Raw genomic sequence first — 16,406 nt, forward strand, 5'->3', positions numbered from 1 at the left:
TTAATGGTATTTCCTATAGACTTACCTAGCCTACCTCTAGAGAAGGATATTGACTTTTCCATAGAACTGGAGTCAGGCACTAAGTCCATTTCTATTCCACCTTACCATATAGCTCCAGTAGAGCTCCGGGAGATCAGTACTCAGGTTGAGGATCTCCTAGGTAAGGGATTTATTCATCTGAGTGTGTCTCCATAGGGTGCTCCTGTCCTATTTGTTAAGAAGAAGGACGGGACTATGAGAATGTGTGTTGACTACAGGTAGCTAAACAAGGTGACACTAAAGAATCATTACCCCATACCTTGCATTGATGATCTGTTCGACCAGCTTCAGGGTGCCTCCATGTTTTCTAAGATTGGTTTGAGGTTCGGCTACCACCAATTGAGGATTAGAGCTACCAATATTCCTAAGACTGATTTTTAGACTCGTGATGGCCACTACGAGTTCCTAGTGATGTCTTTTGGGCTTACTAATGATCCACCAACCTTTATGGACCTTATGACTCGAGTATTCAGGACTTATCTTAACTTTTTCATGATCGTATTCATTGATGATATCAAAGTATACTTGTGGAGTAGAGAAGAGTATCCGTATCATTTGAGAGTGGTGCTCCAGACTTTGGGAGATCAGTATCTTTATGCCAAGTTCTCAAAGTGTGAGTTTTGGTTGGAGTATGTGACATTTTTGGGGTATGTAGTGTCCAATGAGGGTAGTATAGTGGATCCAACAAAGATTGAGGCTATTCGTAGTTAGTCTAGGCCCACATCCATTATAGAGATTCAGAGCTTCACCAAATTGGCTGGTTATTACAGATGCTATATCGAGGGTTTCTCCACTATTGTATCCCCATTTGACCCAACAGGATGTCCCTTTTATGTGGTCTGAAGAGTGCGAGTCAAGCTTTTAGAGGCTCAAGGAGTTGCTTACCACTGCTCCTATACTGACTTTTCTGGTGGAGCGTGAGAGATTTTCAGTATATTTTGATGCTTCTGGTTTAGGTCTGGGGTGTGTTCTAATGTATCGGGGCATAGTTATTGCTTATGCCTCTAGATAGTTGAGGGTGCATGAGCGCAACTATCCCACTCATGATCTAGAGTTGGCGGCGGTAGTTTTTGCGCTCAAGATGTGGAGGCACTACTTATACGGGGTCCATTATAAGATATATACATATCACCGTAGCCTACAATACATTATGAGCCAGAGGGACCTTAATTCTATACAGCGGCATTGGATTGAGCTCTTAGTGGATTATGATATCTCTATTCTCTATCATTCGGGCAAGGCGAACATAGTAGTAGACGCCTTGAGCTGGAAGGCGGGGAATATGGATAGTTTGGCCTACTTGCCTATTCTAGAGCGACCCCTAGCCTTGGACATCCATTCTTTGGATAATAGGATGGTCAGGTTGGATATTATTTACTCTGGACCAATTTTGGCTTTTGTGGGAGCACGATCATCTACACTGGATCAGATTCGTGGCCGACAGTTTGAGGATGAAGCATTGGTATAGCTTTGAGAGTTGGTATTATGAGGTGAGGGTGTCTAGGCTTCTATATATTCAAATGGGGTGCTAAATTTTGACGGTAACCTATGTGTCCCCAGAGAGGGAGGTTTTATTCAGTTGATCCTTTGTGAGGCTCATGATTCTAGATACTCTATTCATTCGGGCACCGCAAAGATGTATCGCGACTTCAGACAGCACTACTGGTGGTACGACATGAAGAGAGATATAGCTGAGTATGCAACAGGTGAAGGCCAAGCATCATAGGCCTGGTGGGGTGCTTCAGAGATTACCCATGCCTGAGTGGAAATAAGAGCATATCACCATGGACTTTGTGATGGAGTTGTTAATATCCCTCAAAAATGCTCATAAGTGCCTTAAGAATGCATTGGATTAGGCCGCTCACGTAATACATTATCCTTAATCTTTTTGGAAAATCTGAGTTTGGAATATAGATCAGGGGGTCAAAACCTGCAAGAAAATAGTTTAGGTGGATTTTTAGGACCTGTAGATCGAAAGATAGATTTCTCAAGAAACTGCACAAAACAGAAAGGTCAGGGACAAGTCCGCGTTGCGGACCTAGCTAGGGTTTTCTGGTTGAGTTGGATTTTTAGTGAGGGTATTTTAGACTTTTTCCAAATTATTAGCTAATGAACCTAGATATTTTTAGGACCTAATTCAACTCTATAAATTAACATAAACCTCTAATTCTATTTATTCTTCTACAATTTACCTACTCAAATATTTCTCTCTCTACAAAAGACTCTCAATGACTCCATTGAAGACTTCTAGTAAATTCACTCAAGCTCTCCATCAAAACTCTCAAGTTCTTCCAAATTATTTGGTGTTCTCACTTAAGGTATGTGGTTATTGATTCATGGATTCTTTCATCCATGAAATCCAATCAATTTTTTAAGGCTTTCTATCAAATTAAAGTTTGGTATTTTATGGGTTCTATGATCTGTACTCCTATTGCATGAATTATGATTCAAAGTATGATAATGAGTCTATTTTGATATAAATTTATGGTTATTGCATTAAATTGAAGTATTTTTCCATGAATTCACCTATTTTGATCTCTAGGGTTCATGATGAAAATTATGAGTATTTTTAATTATACTTCCTAATAATATTATCTATATGAATTATGTATGGGATGATATAAAGTTTATGATCATGCATGTCTTCAAGTCAATTACATGATTTTCAAATCAATTAATCATGCATTCATGTCTTACCCTAATTTTAAGTACAAACTATAGTCATGAATTTTCTAAGTATGAATTATGTTTATGTATGTATGATTGTAATGATGAAAGGACAATTCTCACATTATAAGTACATTATTAAAATAAGTTACTCTATGATTTCAAACTTATGATCATGACTATGATATATGTAATTATGATTTCTATGCTATGTATGTATTTCGTGGGATTTGACTTAGCACCAAATGTGGACTTGAGGTGGGGGCTCAAAGTACGGGGTCCTTATATAAAGTCTCTTTTCTCATAACTACGTGCCACCGAAGGATTGCCTTTTGGCCTAGCTAGTGGATCCACATATAACATATGCATGACCCGTCTAGCGGGGTAGAGTCTACCTTAGAAAGTAGATTCTCCTTTCCTCCGATGTAGGGGCAACATTGGAATTCTATGTTATAGCTCGCATGGTCTTATTGTCGGTTATAGTTCCTATCCCATATATGTATGGTCTTTTTTTATGTTTTAAATGACTAATATTATCTTTTACTTTACATGATACTCTTATGGTTTATTATGCATTGGTTCTTCTTAAAGACTACTTATGATTTTTGACTACTTCTCCTATCATGCTTTGTAAAATGGTCATTTGTACAAACATGGTTTTCTATGCATTGCATTGCCTACATACTTAGTACGTTCCAACGTACTAATGCATACTTTTGCCTACATTGTCTCATAATGTAAGGGTTGAGGTTGAAGATCATATTCGTCCACGTAGCTAGTAAGCTTTTCTATCCGGCGGTGTGTGGTGAGTCCTTATTTATCGGGGACTAATCATCAAGTTGGTTACTATTTTTAAATACTTTTGTTATGTTTCATATTGACGGTGAGCTAGGGACATGTCTTAGCCCCCCTCCCCCCGCCCATACTCATGTGTAAAGGCATCTAATCCCCGCCCATACTCATGTGTAAAGGCATCTAATTGGACAAATATTTTGAGTCTATGTTGTCATGTGACATTCTTTATTTACTATTCATAGTTTAGACTCTCTTATGATGTTTTCGCTTTTATTTTACCTTATGAATGCTTATAATATGTACAAGAGTCTTGGTTGAAGCCTTCCGGGGTTTCGATTGTCGTGTTACAACTAGGCCCTAGGTCGGGTCGTGATAGGTTGCCTTGTACTTCCAAAGGTAGTGATAGTATTTGGGTCATTGTTGGTCGATTGATCAAGTCAGCACACTTCTTTCTAGTTCGGCCTACTTTCAGTGTAGAGCATCTATCTCGTGTATATATTCAGGAAGTAGTTCGTCTTTATGGGGTACGGTGTCTATTATATCAGATAAGGGGTCTTAATTCACTTCCAGTTTCTGGAGAGCTTTTCAGAGAGAGTACCCTGGGTTGATCTTAGCACTGCTTTTCATCCACAGACCGATGACCAGTCAGAGCATACTATCCAGATCCTGGAGGACATGTTACGGTCCTGGATATTGGAGTTCGATGGTCAATGGGATCAGTTCTTGTCCCTAGCAAAGTTTGCTACAACAACAGCCACCACTTTAGCATTCATATATCCCTATTTGAGGCTTTTGAGGCCTTATATGGTAGGCATTGTCGCACTCCTATCGGATGGTTTGAGTCCTCAAAGCCTAGACCATACAGTACAGATTTACTCCAGGAGGACTTAGCCAGGGTTCGAGTGATTCAGGATAGGTTAAGGTTAGCTTAAAGTAGACACCAAAATTATGTTGATCGTAGGCGTCATCCTTTGTATTTTTAGGTTGGAGATCGAGTGTTCTTGCGAGTGTCGCCCTTGAAGGGCGTGAAGATATTCGCCAGGCGGGGTAAGCTTAGCCCCAGATATATTGTGCCTTTTGAGATCCTGAGGAAAGTTGGCGAGGTTTCTTATGAGTTGGCTCTACCCCCAGATTTTTGGGCTATATATCTAGTTTTCCATGTTTCTATGTTGCGCTGGTACATCCCAGATGAGTCCCACATACTTCAATATGATTCTGTGAAGTTGGACGATCGTTTGATCTTTGTTAAGGAGCGGGTTGCTATATTAGCAAGAGATGTTCGCCAGCTTCGTTCCAGGTCAATCCATGTGGTTAAGGCCAGTGGCTACACCATCCAATCGAGGAGGCTACCTGGGAGATCGAGTAGGACATGCGGGAGTAGTTCCCAGCATATTTAAGCCTCCAGTTATATCTTTTTCTTTACTTTCGCAGATGAAAGTTCTTTCAATAGTGGATGTTGTAATGACCTTCCAGGTAATTTTCCTTATACTACTTTTGTTTTGTCTTTTAGAGAATTCCTATAGCAATACCAGGTCATTTATGACCTACTGACTCCGATAACACCTGGTCCTTCATTTGGATTTTATTCAGGTTTCCGTGTTAGAAGGCCTTTATAACTTGAAAAGTAATTTTTGAGTTAAAGTGCGGGAAAATGGCCTCAAAATAGATTTATGCCAGTTCCATCAGCTCTGTAATGGAAAAATTAGGCTAGAAACGTGGTTGAGTCGAGTCCTGGGGTTTTCAGTGCGAGTTTAAACCATTTTAGCATTTTAGCTTCGAAAATTGGCCAGCGGTTGACTTTGGTCAACATTCTTGGAAAACATGCTCAGAAGAAATTTTTGACAGCACTGTTAGCTCTAGAATGTCGAGTTTAGTCTAAAGTGACCTTTTGTTGGACTCCCAAGGCTTCTGGACTCATTCCGAGTCCCTCGGTAGAATTTGGTTTAAAATGGCATTAAGAGTGGGACCCATATTCAATCATACCGACCTCGTATGTAAATTCCGACTATGCCATTGAATCCAAAATGTCAAATTTAGTGGGATGTCATAGTATGTTTGCATTTACAGGGTTCCAAATGAATTTCGGATACCCCATCAGAGAACAAAATGGTGGCCAATATATAGTGCATCAGGTTCAAACCAGCCCATTTCCTAAATTTTGAGGAGCCGTTTCTTAGTCATTTTGGAGCCGATTTGAGTGATTCAAAATCCTAAATCACGTGGAATTTTGAGGAGAACTTCATGGAGGTGTTGGAATTTTGAGACATTGAAAAGTTGGTCATTTTATGTCCGAATTGGGTGATTCTTGGGTCTATATTTTGTAATGTTTTGAGATGATCGTTGTGGTGTGGTCGGAATCTTCAATTTGAGCTTCTTTTGAGGTAAAATCGTTGTTTTTTCTGCTGCATTGGTTGATTTTCGAACTGGAATTTTGATGAACTTTGGGAAGTGATTGCTTGGCCAATACAGGTTCAAATTTAGCGATTTAAAAGTCTAAATTGCGGGGTTTTCTATAAGGATTGTTGTGGGGTGATTGGTTTCAGCTGTTGAGGCTTTGTTTTGGTAATTCTTTCGTAAATAGCTTCTTCCCTATACTTATTTTTCCGAACTAAAATGTTTTTCTTGTTAAGCTGAATTCTATCGTTTATGGGCCTCGGAATGTGCCCCAATTTGGAGTAACAGTTTAGGGGGCTGTAAGGACCATTATGTGGGGTTCATTCTAAAATTCTGAATACGGGTCCCAGTTTTCCCAATTTTGACCCAGAAAATTGGTCCATTTTCGTTTCTTGCGATTTTAGTGTCTAAAAGACCGTAATGACATCGTGATTCTATTTTTTACAGTGTGGCAGCATTCAAAGGCCGTCCAAAAAGGAAAAGTTCCAGAAAAGTGATTTGGAGCATGCGTGTTTGGCCTACAGGTAGGCTATGACTTTTCTTTCTTTAGATCGAGCTGGATTATGAGGAAAATATGTCTTAGGTCCTATTTCAGGTATTTCGGGTATAGAAAACATGTGACCCTTATTGTTATTTGGTAGTTTTGTTACCGGTTTCCATCTCATATTATTAGTATTATGATGTATGTTGTCCTTAGTGTAAATTAGAGGAAACTTGCTTTAGATACCCCAACGTCACTCTGATGGGCTTAGATCCCTATAGAATGGCATAGCAGACTAGAGTCTGGTAGTTGGGCCTTATCTAGGAGTAATTGTGCTCCCATGAAAAGCCTTATCCATAATTTCCTAAGTTTGCGACTTTCAAGATTCATCGGTGTTCCTAAACCTTGTGTTTGACTTATTTCGGTTCTGGTTGAAGCTCAAGTGTATATGATGAGTTGGTTATTTATCGAAGGAGATCTATGGACGTTCTACTTTATATATTTGTGGCCTGGGCTTGCTAAGGAGAGAATTTTAGGTGATTTACTAGGCTCTGCTAGAAAAAGTGGTTGGATCAGCATCTAGATTAGATACTTGCGTGGAGCATCGGGGTATAGGTCTGCCTCTACTGACTCATTACTTATATAGAGCATCGGGGTACATGCCCTTTCTCTACTAATTCATTAATTACGAGCTTCGGGGTATAGGCCTTGCCTCTATTGAGTTGGCCATTTATGGTGAGTATCGGGGTTACAACCTGTGCCTCTACCACACTGTCCAATTGGACGAGTATCCAGGGTTATAGGCCCGACCTCTGTCCATAGGCCATTCACTCCTGTAGAACCCTAGCTCTTACCCTCTTTCGCGTAGTCATTTTGTGTGCTCGGCGGGCTTATGAGGGTTCGCTCGAGTTTTACTTTAAATTGCACATGTGTGTTCCGATGGGGCTTATAAGATCTCGGTTAGGTGTACTTCATGTAGATCCCTTAGCTTATTTTAGCCTATCTTTATTACCGTTACTTTTGCTTACCTTTGACATTATATTATGACTTATGTTGAGTTTATTCCTCTTTTCCATATTGCTTTCACCTCCCTTACTCAGTCGGCCTATGATGCCTACTGAGTACCTTATATCTGGCACTCATACTACACTCTGGATCTACCTTCGTGATGCAGGTCCGAGCACCAGCTACCGCCATTGATAGATCGAGCTTACTGTAGTCAGATTCGGAGACCAGGGTAAGCACTTACCGTTTTGGGATCCAGCTTGACTTTTTGAGACTAGCCAATATTGTAACTATATTTTTGGTCCACTTTTGGACTTGTATTCATCTGTATTTTGTTAGTGGCTCTGTACTAGTGACTTCCAGATTCTGGGAGGGATTCATTTTGCTTATGTATATATTTTTGGCTTGCCTTTTATTATTTCTGTTTTTCTTCCTTTCTGTTATTTAGTCTCCGCCCATATACCCATTACTAGCAGTTTCGGGTTACAAGTTTGGCTTACCTACCAGTGGGTTATGGTAGATGCCATCACGGCTTGAGAAATCGGATCGATAAAAAAATAAAAAAGAATAGTCCGCGTTTTTTTCTTTTGGGCCAAAGAAGGGTGAGAATCATTTACAGCAAAAGCCTATACAGGAAGATGGCAGTACATCCATGAGCAGCAAATCATTAATAAGAAAATCACTTGAACATGTAAGAGTTTGTTATGTTCTTGAAACATAATGTTTCCTACGTGCTTTCCTTTATGACTTGATAGTTTTGGCATCAAGAAATTCTAATGCAGCAGTTATACAAGCGGCTATCTGGCACCAAGATCAAACCATGTATGTCATTCCTACTTGGATAATATTCATGTGAGGAACGCGCATTGTTGCAGCACCTCCTCTACAATTCTTCCTCATGAATGCATAGAAGTAATTTATGCTCAATTTCTTGATGAACCAAGAGTTTTTCTTCGCCCTCACATCCCCATGTCCAAGCAAGTATGTAAATCCAGATTCTGTGGCTTCTCGGAGAGCAGAGAGCTCATATTCCAGACTAGGATCTTCATCAACTGGCATAACACTGGCTGGCAACGCCAGAGATGTTTCTGATGTTGATGCCCCTGCAGTTTCCAATCTTTGATCACGCATTAATGGAATCTTAAGCTCATCCATCCCATCACCATCACCATCTTGTATTTCAGACTCATCCCTTGACATCACAGAAATGCTATCAAGGTCTGGTTGATTCAGGTTGCTTTCCAAAGCAACATCCAGGGCCTCCTTTCTTAGAAACTTCTCAAGGCTATCCACCAAAAGTTGTTCAAATGCATGATGATCCTCTTTTCTGACATCTTTATAGCCATATCTAGCTACACAACGGAACATATGATAGTCCTTCGGACCAAGCCTTCGAAACAAGAACCTTTCTTCCTGAGGGACAACAGGCACTGGCACATACTTGATGCACACAAAAACTATCACAGAGTGAATGGCTGGAAGATCCAATAGGAACTGTGCGAAAATAGAGGGAATGCCTTGAACTAGCTCATTGTATAGTAAACCAATCCCTGGTACCCTTACTGTCCCAAGAGAAGAGCCAAGCTCATGCATGAAATCCATTGAAATCTTCTGCTTGACCTCACTCTGGTACTTCAAGACACTCCCGTAGTTCCAAATATACATCACACAGAGGAACCAAGAGGCAAAAACAAGCGGAAGCCAACCACCCTCCAAGATCTTGGATAGAACAGCAGACATATAAATGAACTCTATTGTTCCAAATATAAGTGGAAACAAGAGAGCCAGAAACAAATTTGTTTGCCATATCAGAAGCATTACGACGGTAACCAAAGTTGTGCTAACCATCATGACACCAACTTCAGCTATGCCTGCAATAGAGAAGGATAACTTCATATCAAATATACTCAAGTGGGGATATCTAGTAATGATTGAAACTCATTTTCATATCAATAACTTGAATTTATAATTCAATAGTAAAATGAAATAGAACTCTAATGCCAAGGAGCAAGCAGCCCTAGAACTTTTCTCTTTTCTTTCTTCCATCTCTCATTTCTTCTCCGAAATACGTTCGTAATAATATATTGGTAAAGCTGGAGCTGCTTGAAGAAGTGAATGTGGAAGAAAGAATGCAATTGAAAGGGAGGACAAACAACGCTGATTCAAGCAAGTACTCCTATCAGTTTCATTTTGTATGATACTCTTTCACTAGACACACAGTCAAGAAAGAAGGAATTTGACACAATATATACCAAAACTGCCCTTAGTATTCTGTCGTCTTCAACATGTCATGCCACTTCCTAGGAAAGCATGACATTAATGGAAGATGGAATATTAAGATTATAGAGTTTCCAAGTATAGAATTTATCTATCTTTAGAAAATGGACGAAAAAGGAAAGAGTTCCATATAGAAAGGAAAGGATAGAGTATTGTTAACTAAATACTGAAAAATGTTTTATTAGTTTTAGGAAAATCCACGAGGTTGCTAAAAGAGATACCAACCATAGGCATTGGCTATGTCTGTTGTGCTCTGGAAGGCAGCAACCACAAGCATGCACATTATCATCAAAAACCAATTAATGACAGGAATGTAAATTTGACCCATGTGCCTCTTTGAAGTGTGAATAATCTTCAATCTCGGGAAGCATCCAAGAGCCATGGCTTGCTTAACACACGAAAATGAAGCAGATATCATGGCCTGGCTGGCAATTATAGCAGCTACAGTTGCTATCCAAAAAACTGGCCAAAAGAGACCATCTGTTGTAGACAAAAAGTACTAGTATCAAAGTACTTAAAAATCAAAACTGTTGAACATTTGAATCTCAAGAAAAAGGAAGCAGCAAAAAGAATATTTATAATCTGTCTCTCAGCAATAATACCTGGCACAGAATCATAAAATATTCTCCCAGATGAATTTGGGTATTTGATAAGATAAGCAGCCTGGCCGAAGTAGGCCAAAAAGAGGCACGGGAACACTACGCTTGTGAAAGCAATCTGCAGCAGTCAACTTAAATCAGAATGGAAACAAATGCTGTAGTCATCATAATTGAGGTAGTTAGCTAAAACTTCAAGTGAGGGCACAATGAAGAAAAAAACCTGTATAGACTTCACAGAGAAATGACCTAAATCAGCAAACATTGCTTCCGCTCCTGCAACCATTCATTAAACAACATATCAACTCACCAACAACAGCTACTACTACCACGCCTCAATCACAAACTAGTTTGGCTCGGCTATAGAATACTTCTACCCATTCCACTCTACTCGGGACCAATTTATTCCAATACTTAATAATTTGTCTTTAAACAAAAATGTGTTCTATAAAACTAAATGTTTTTCTTTATCTAATGCATGCCTCATAAATGCAGTAATACCTTGCAAATCAACTTTCAACTACCTATGGAAGCTATTGCAAGAGCAGCCAGGAGAAAAGAATGTTCATTGCCTTTGAAAATAGTTCCAATCCTTGTTTCTTATGAATCAGACAATGCCTGCTTTCACCTTTTAGAAAAGGAGTTCTTAGGCCACCAACTAAAACTTTGCAAATGTCTCGATCATCATACTTCCCATTACACACACAATGAGAGAAGAAAAGAAGACAGCCCCATATAAAGTGAAAACTCAGATACCTTCATGCACTAATTCAGGAACATTAGACCATACCAAAGGAGAAAAGAATTCCATATACCTGTGATGCATAAAACACAACCACCAAGAGCTGACCATCCATTGATTGAGTTCTTCTTGAAGAACAGATATATATAAGCTGGATTTAAAGCCCTTAAGACAGTTACATCATACTTCACAAGATTATAAACTCCTATAGACCCTAGACTGAAGAACCACAAAGCCAGGGCAGGAGCAAATGTAAATCCCACTTTGCTTGACCCATATCTCTGTATACTGAACAATGCGCCAAGGATGACAATTGAAGTGATGACAAGAGCATCTGCAAGCAACATTAATAGGGTATTACGAATATTACTACCATGCTACATCTCGTCGTGATCATTGGACATTAAAATGTTCATGCAAAGAATTTGCGCAGAGAACTTCAGCGCATTTCATTAGAGAATATTTAAAATGAAGCCCTGTAATCCTAAATATACTGAACTGGCAAATTTTTCCAGTCCACTAAGAATAACGGTGGTGATTTTCCATATCGCATGGGACCCTAGTTTCGCCACAGTATGATTAATAGCTAGAAGAGCTATTGAAAACAACTGAAATATTTCTATTGTTGTCTTGGATCCAGAATTAATATTACAGATCCTTAGCACTGGAATATTCGTTAACGTCCTGTAGTTTCCCTGAATCAAGGTATCATAATACTGTCTACCCGTTTTCTATGTTGTCCCTTTTGTTCCATGCTGAGATAGAACCTTAATTTATCACTCGTTTTTACGTAGTTTCGGCACCTTATCTATCACTCGTTGTTATGTAGTTTCGGCACCATACAACTAATAGCTAGAAGAGGCATGCTATTTGGAACCAAAATAAGCATTTTCAACATAGCAGAAATTCTGCAGTTTAATTCTCAGAAGTAGCTAGTAGCAGCAATTACAAGAAGAAAAGAAACTCACTTGTGCCAAATCCCGGGACCCTTCCTTGCAGCCCACTTACAGCAGACATAACTGCAAGAAATGAGGCATTTAGAGACTGGATCGGTAACAAAGAGCACTGTCAAATTAGAGAACTAATTATGGTGCCACACAACAAAAAGGCATAGTCAGAATCCTACTATAGGGGACCTGGGTCACACAACAAGCAACAAGATTATGAGGAACTAGAAAGAGCAAATGATGAATACTTGTAGAACCCATAATTCTATTCTTCTAGATGACTTCTGCACGTCGGAGTTTCAAGGCTATTATCATATTAGATAGTCCTAGGTTGTTTCTTTCTATTGACTGCTTTTTACTGAGGACCTCAATCTTTCACATCATCTACTAGTCCACTTCAATATGTATACAGAAATTTAGAGAATCAAAATCAAAATTTGTCCATCTTATGCCAGTGATTGAGTGGACCACAAAATACAGTTAAAATCAGTCTTTTGTAGACATTCTCCTTTACCTTCGAGCTAAATGAAAAACCCCTTTTCCAAATTAACTTGGTTATCAAGTTATTATGGTAACTTTATTCCCCGCAAGAACATCAAGTCAAACATACATTTTACCCCTGAATTTAACAACTGCCCAGTAATATTTCTTAAAGACATGGCACAATTACTCCTTCCTCTAACATTTCATTTCTCCTTGCCTATTCTTCCACTCTGCCCCTGTTAGGTCTATCCTATTAACCCACAACGGAGATAGTGATAAGCATTTGTAACGAAAACACAGAAGATCAAAACTGGTCATTACAATGTTCACTCAAGCTTGGCTTTTGCCACTTATTGAGGATTTTAGCAAACTTAATTCTGCACCTTTCAAGGACAACTAAAAATTTAAAGAAAAAAAATAGAATACCTGATATTGCTGGGGTCAAGATACCATCACCTATTATCATTGATGTTCCCATCAGAACCAACAGCAAGATAAGGGTTTTCAGAGAAGATTTACACTCCAAGACCTCCTTTATATTTAAAGCCCTTTCCAGTTCTGGTGTAGGTAACTTGAGCTTAAAACTTGAGATATGTTCATCAGCTGGCTGTCGATTGGGAAGAAGGTTGACATTTGCATACCTGCAGATCAATGAATACAGTGCAAATGTTCCTCCTGCCATCAGAATTATTTCAGTTGTTAAGGAAACAATCATTTCCCAGAAGATAAGCAGATGAAGAGTCATAAACAAAAGACCCTTGTAGGAATTTATGATATACCTTCTCCATTGTCATTGGCCTTGAGCACTATAAATACATATTTCATTAATGGAATGAGGGCAATTGTGTATAACACAATGGACAGCGCCCCCAAGACATCAACTTCTGATGTGATGGGCACCTTGCTGAAAACGCCTGAGAAAACATATAAAGGGCTTGTGCCCATGTCACCATATACCACACCAAGTGTTTGAAATGCTAGAGCAAGTGTACTCAAAAGAGAAGCCTCCTGATTTTTTGAAGAGACATAAATTAGTAAAGGAAGACATGAAGCTAGACTCTTTAATAAGTACAAGCTGATAGAAGAGCAAGCATTTGCATCCTTATGATTAATATTGTAATTGTAAGAACCTTTTCATGACACATTGTTAGCCAATACACTATCTGAAAATGTACGTTGCCTTGCTAATCATTATGCAGAACCAAAAGAGAAAAGGAAATAAGCTTTTCTCAAAGTTTGACCTTAGCTCTACTACATCCTTGCCATATATAAGGGACCAAATCCGAGAAAAACTACTTCCAGAAAGTGCCAAAAATTCTAATTAAGTCAAATAAGGAATCCACTTGGACGAAAAGGAAGAGAAAAGAGAGAGGAATAAAGATTCCTTGGCCTCTAAAAGTTGTTCCCAAATTTTATGCTCTCAATACTCTTATGTCATGCTTTTGAATAGCTTTATTGAAAAAATTAATGCACAAAAGTTGCATATAACTCTGCGTGAGCTTCACATGTTATGTGAACTCATATTTCATCCCTAAACTAAGTCAATTTCTAGTGAAATCACAAGAATAACATATAGAAGCTAGCTGTTCGGATTCGACAAGCTTAGAACGAATCTAGGAGATTTTATCCTAATTTTCGGGTCAATAATGGAGCCCAGCTAGCTTGGATTCATCCATTATAGAAGCTTCACTTGGTTTCCCATCAAGCATAAAGTTATCCAATCTCAGATGATATAAGGGTCCCACAGTGCTCTAAGAAAGAAGTTTCTTTGTTCATATTTCATAATGACCAATCAAGAAAATGAAGAGGAAGATTAATACACAACAACAACATATAGTCCACATAGTTGGGTCTGGCAAGATACGCAAATGTTACATAACGATGAATACACAAACAGAAAAATTTATAGTTAGCATTTTTTACCTTTTTATGGTGGGTTCCATGGCCAACAGAGATCTCCATGGCTTCAACATCAAAAGAGTCAACTCTTTTAGGCTTTTTGAGGAGTCTTCTTCTTACAGATCCATAACCTTGTTTAATAATTTCCTCATCACCAAAAAGTGACCATGGTGGTGATTCTGAGTCCACTTCACTACCATCTACCCACCTTGTAGACCCTCCACTTCCTGCAGTAGTGCATCTCTTCAACAACCCCACTTTACTGCTGCTATCTTCTTCAATCTCTTCTTTCCCCATTTTACCACAAGGAATGAATGAATGAATGACCCAGATTTGTCACTCAAAACTTATAGCAATTGGTCATCATCAATATTAATGATTCTTTTGTCAGACTATCCTATAGTATGATATCTTCTGTAATAAAACGTTGGTAAAATACAATATCCTTTTACTCATTTTCTGACAAACTTAACAATCTTGAAACTTGTTCTAACCGGACAAATGTTATTAAAAGAAAATCTCATGTATTGTATATTTAGCTATTTATTTTGTTGTCTTATGATATCACATTATTATTAGTATATTTATTTTTTTATTTCTTTTAGCCTTGGAAACAGCCTCTGGCAGAAATGCAAGGTAAGACTGCGTACAATAGATCCTTGTGATCAGGCTCTTCTCCGAACCCTGCGCATAGCGGGAGCCTTAGTGCAACGGGCTGCCTTTTTTTTTATTTTTATTTTTATTTTTTAGACTATAAACGGTAAATAAATTATTTTTATTTTTATTTTTATTTTCTTATTATTGAATATAGAGAGGTTTTTCGTTGATGAGACCACTCAAACAAAGGCAACTCTATCATCTTGTGAATTCCATCGTTACAGTTACAAAACGTCAAATGCCAATATTATCTTGTTTTGCAAGATCCAATAACGAGATTTAGGACATTTGTAGTAAGCAAGTATAACTTTTTTTCATGGAAAGAGGTATCTTGCTTCTCCACCATGCTTTTTTTGTGGTGGGGTGTGGGCTGTGTGGGGCTCAATTTAGATTGGAAATAGTAGTACTCCTCGGGAGTTTGGCTGGGATACAAGTTAAGATGAAACTAGTTATGATGGAATAAATTATATTTCGATAAGTTATTATAGATTAGTTATGATGAAAGTAATTTTTATTACTTGTTTGGTTTGTTATATTCAAAATTATATTCATTGCATAAATCTAAGAACAAGTTATTCGTTTATAAAAATATAATCCACCTTATTTTTTTTTCATTTACTTAGCAAGCTTTTAGTTATTCATTCTTAAAAATAAAATTTTTATATTATTTAATTAAAATATTTTTGTGTATGTATTTCCATGATTATGCCGTATGTTTTTAAAATTAAACTTTTATCTTATTTAGCTTAAAAATAAAATTTCTATCTTATTTAACTTTAAATAAAATTTTCATATTATTTAATTTAAAAATAAAACTTTCAGTTTATTTAGCTTAAAAATAAAACTTTCATCTTATTTAGCTTTAAATAAAATTTTCATATTATTTAACTTAAAAATAAAACTTTCAGCTTATTTAGCTTAAAAATAAAACTTACATCTTATTTAGTTTAAAAATAAAACTTCCATTTTAAGTTTATTAAAGTAAAATAAATTTTATTATTAAAACTATCTACATTTTAAAGTTATTTATATTTTAATTGATATATAAAATATATTTTTTAAGTGAGTAATAAACTGTTTAATTAAAATATGCAATTCAGTAGTGAAATGAATATTTTAAGAGAAATCAAAATATAAATAAATATAAGAATTAGACAAAAATATTCAACTTATAATATATTCATAAATAAAAAATTTATTTATAAAATATAAGTTTTTAATAGAAAAATATATTATCATAAAAACAACAATTAATTAAATTTGTGAATGTTATAATAAATGTTGTTAAAAATTATTTTAATATACATTAATGTAAAAAGTGGTTTATAAAAGAGAGTTTAAGGGGGTATTTTTGTTATTTAATATACCTTATCTCAGGATAAGTTATCCTGGGATTACTATTTCATCCCCAAGAAGGGATAACT

General features: G+C 37.3%; 2 protein-coding genes across 2 annotated transcripts; one reads left to right on the plus strand and one right to left on the minus strand.

The window, feature by feature from the left end:
• Positions 1 to 1,189: 1,189 nt before the first annotated feature.
• On the plus strand, positions 1,190 to 7,617 carry LOC129869792 (uncharacterized). The gene is made up of 6 exons (XM_055944403.1): positions 1,190 to 1,501; positions 4,072 to 4,365; positions 4,485 to 4,817; positions 4,933 to 4,974; positions 6,343 to 6,419; positions 7,551 to 7,617. The coding sequence occupies exons 1-6, from the start codon at positions 1,190 to 1,192 to the stop codon at positions 7,615 to 7,617; spliced, it is 1,125 nt and encodes a 374-aa protein (XP_055800378.1).
• Positions 7,618 to 8,026: 409 nt separating this feature from the next.
• Positions 8,027 to 14,814, minus strand: LOC129870123 (putative potassium transporter 12). The gene is made up of 9 exons (XM_055944733.1): positions 14,350 to 14,814; positions 13,206 to 13,434; positions 12,853 to 13,101; positions 11,965 to 12,015; positions 11,070 to 11,330; positions 10,478 to 10,530; positions 10,261 to 10,375; positions 9,884 to 10,138; positions 8,027 to 9,252 (listed from the first exon to the last, which is right to left on the minus strand). The coding sequence occupies exons 1-9, from the start codon at positions 14,620 to 14,622 to the stop codon at positions 8,195 to 8,197; spliced, it is 2,544 nt and encodes an 847-aa protein (XP_055800708.1). The 5' UTR covers positions 14,623 to 14,814; the 3' UTR covers positions 8,027 to 8,194.
• Positions 14,815 to 16,406: the final 1,592 nt, after the last annotated feature.

This window comes from Solanum dulcamara, chromosome 10, assembly GCF_947179165.1.
Source record: "Solanum dulcamara chromosome 10, daSolDulc1.2, whole genome shotgun sequence".
NCBI lineage: Eukaryota > Viridiplantae > Streptophyta > Magnoliopsida > Solanales > Solanaceae > Solanum > Solanum dulcamara.

Coding starts and splice junctions, on each gene's coding strand:
- LOC129869792 (XM_055944403.1), top strand. CDS start 1,190: ATGAGCCAGAGGGACCTTAATTCTATACAGCGGCATTGGATTGAGCTC. Junction 4,366..4,484: donor CTCAAAGCCTAGACCATACA/GTACAGATTTAC, acceptor TTGTATTTTTAG/GTTGGAGATCGAGTGTTCTT. Junction 6,420..7,550: donor CATGCGTGTTTGGCCTACAG/GTAGGCTATGAC, acceptor TTCGTGATGCAG/GTCCGAGCACCAGCTACCGC.
- LOC129870123 (XM_055944733.1), bottom strand. CDS start 14,622: ATGGGGAAAGAAGAGATTGAAGAAGATAGCAGCAGTAAAGTGGGGTTG. Junction 13,435..14,349: donor ATGGAACCCACCATAAAAAG/GTAAAAAATGCT, acceptor TCAAAAAATCAG/GAGGCTTCTCTTTTGAGTAC. Junction 11,331..11,964: donor GGTCCCGGGATTTGGCACAA/GTGAGTTTCTTT, acceptor TGTTGCTTGCAG/ATGCTCTTGTCATCACTTCA.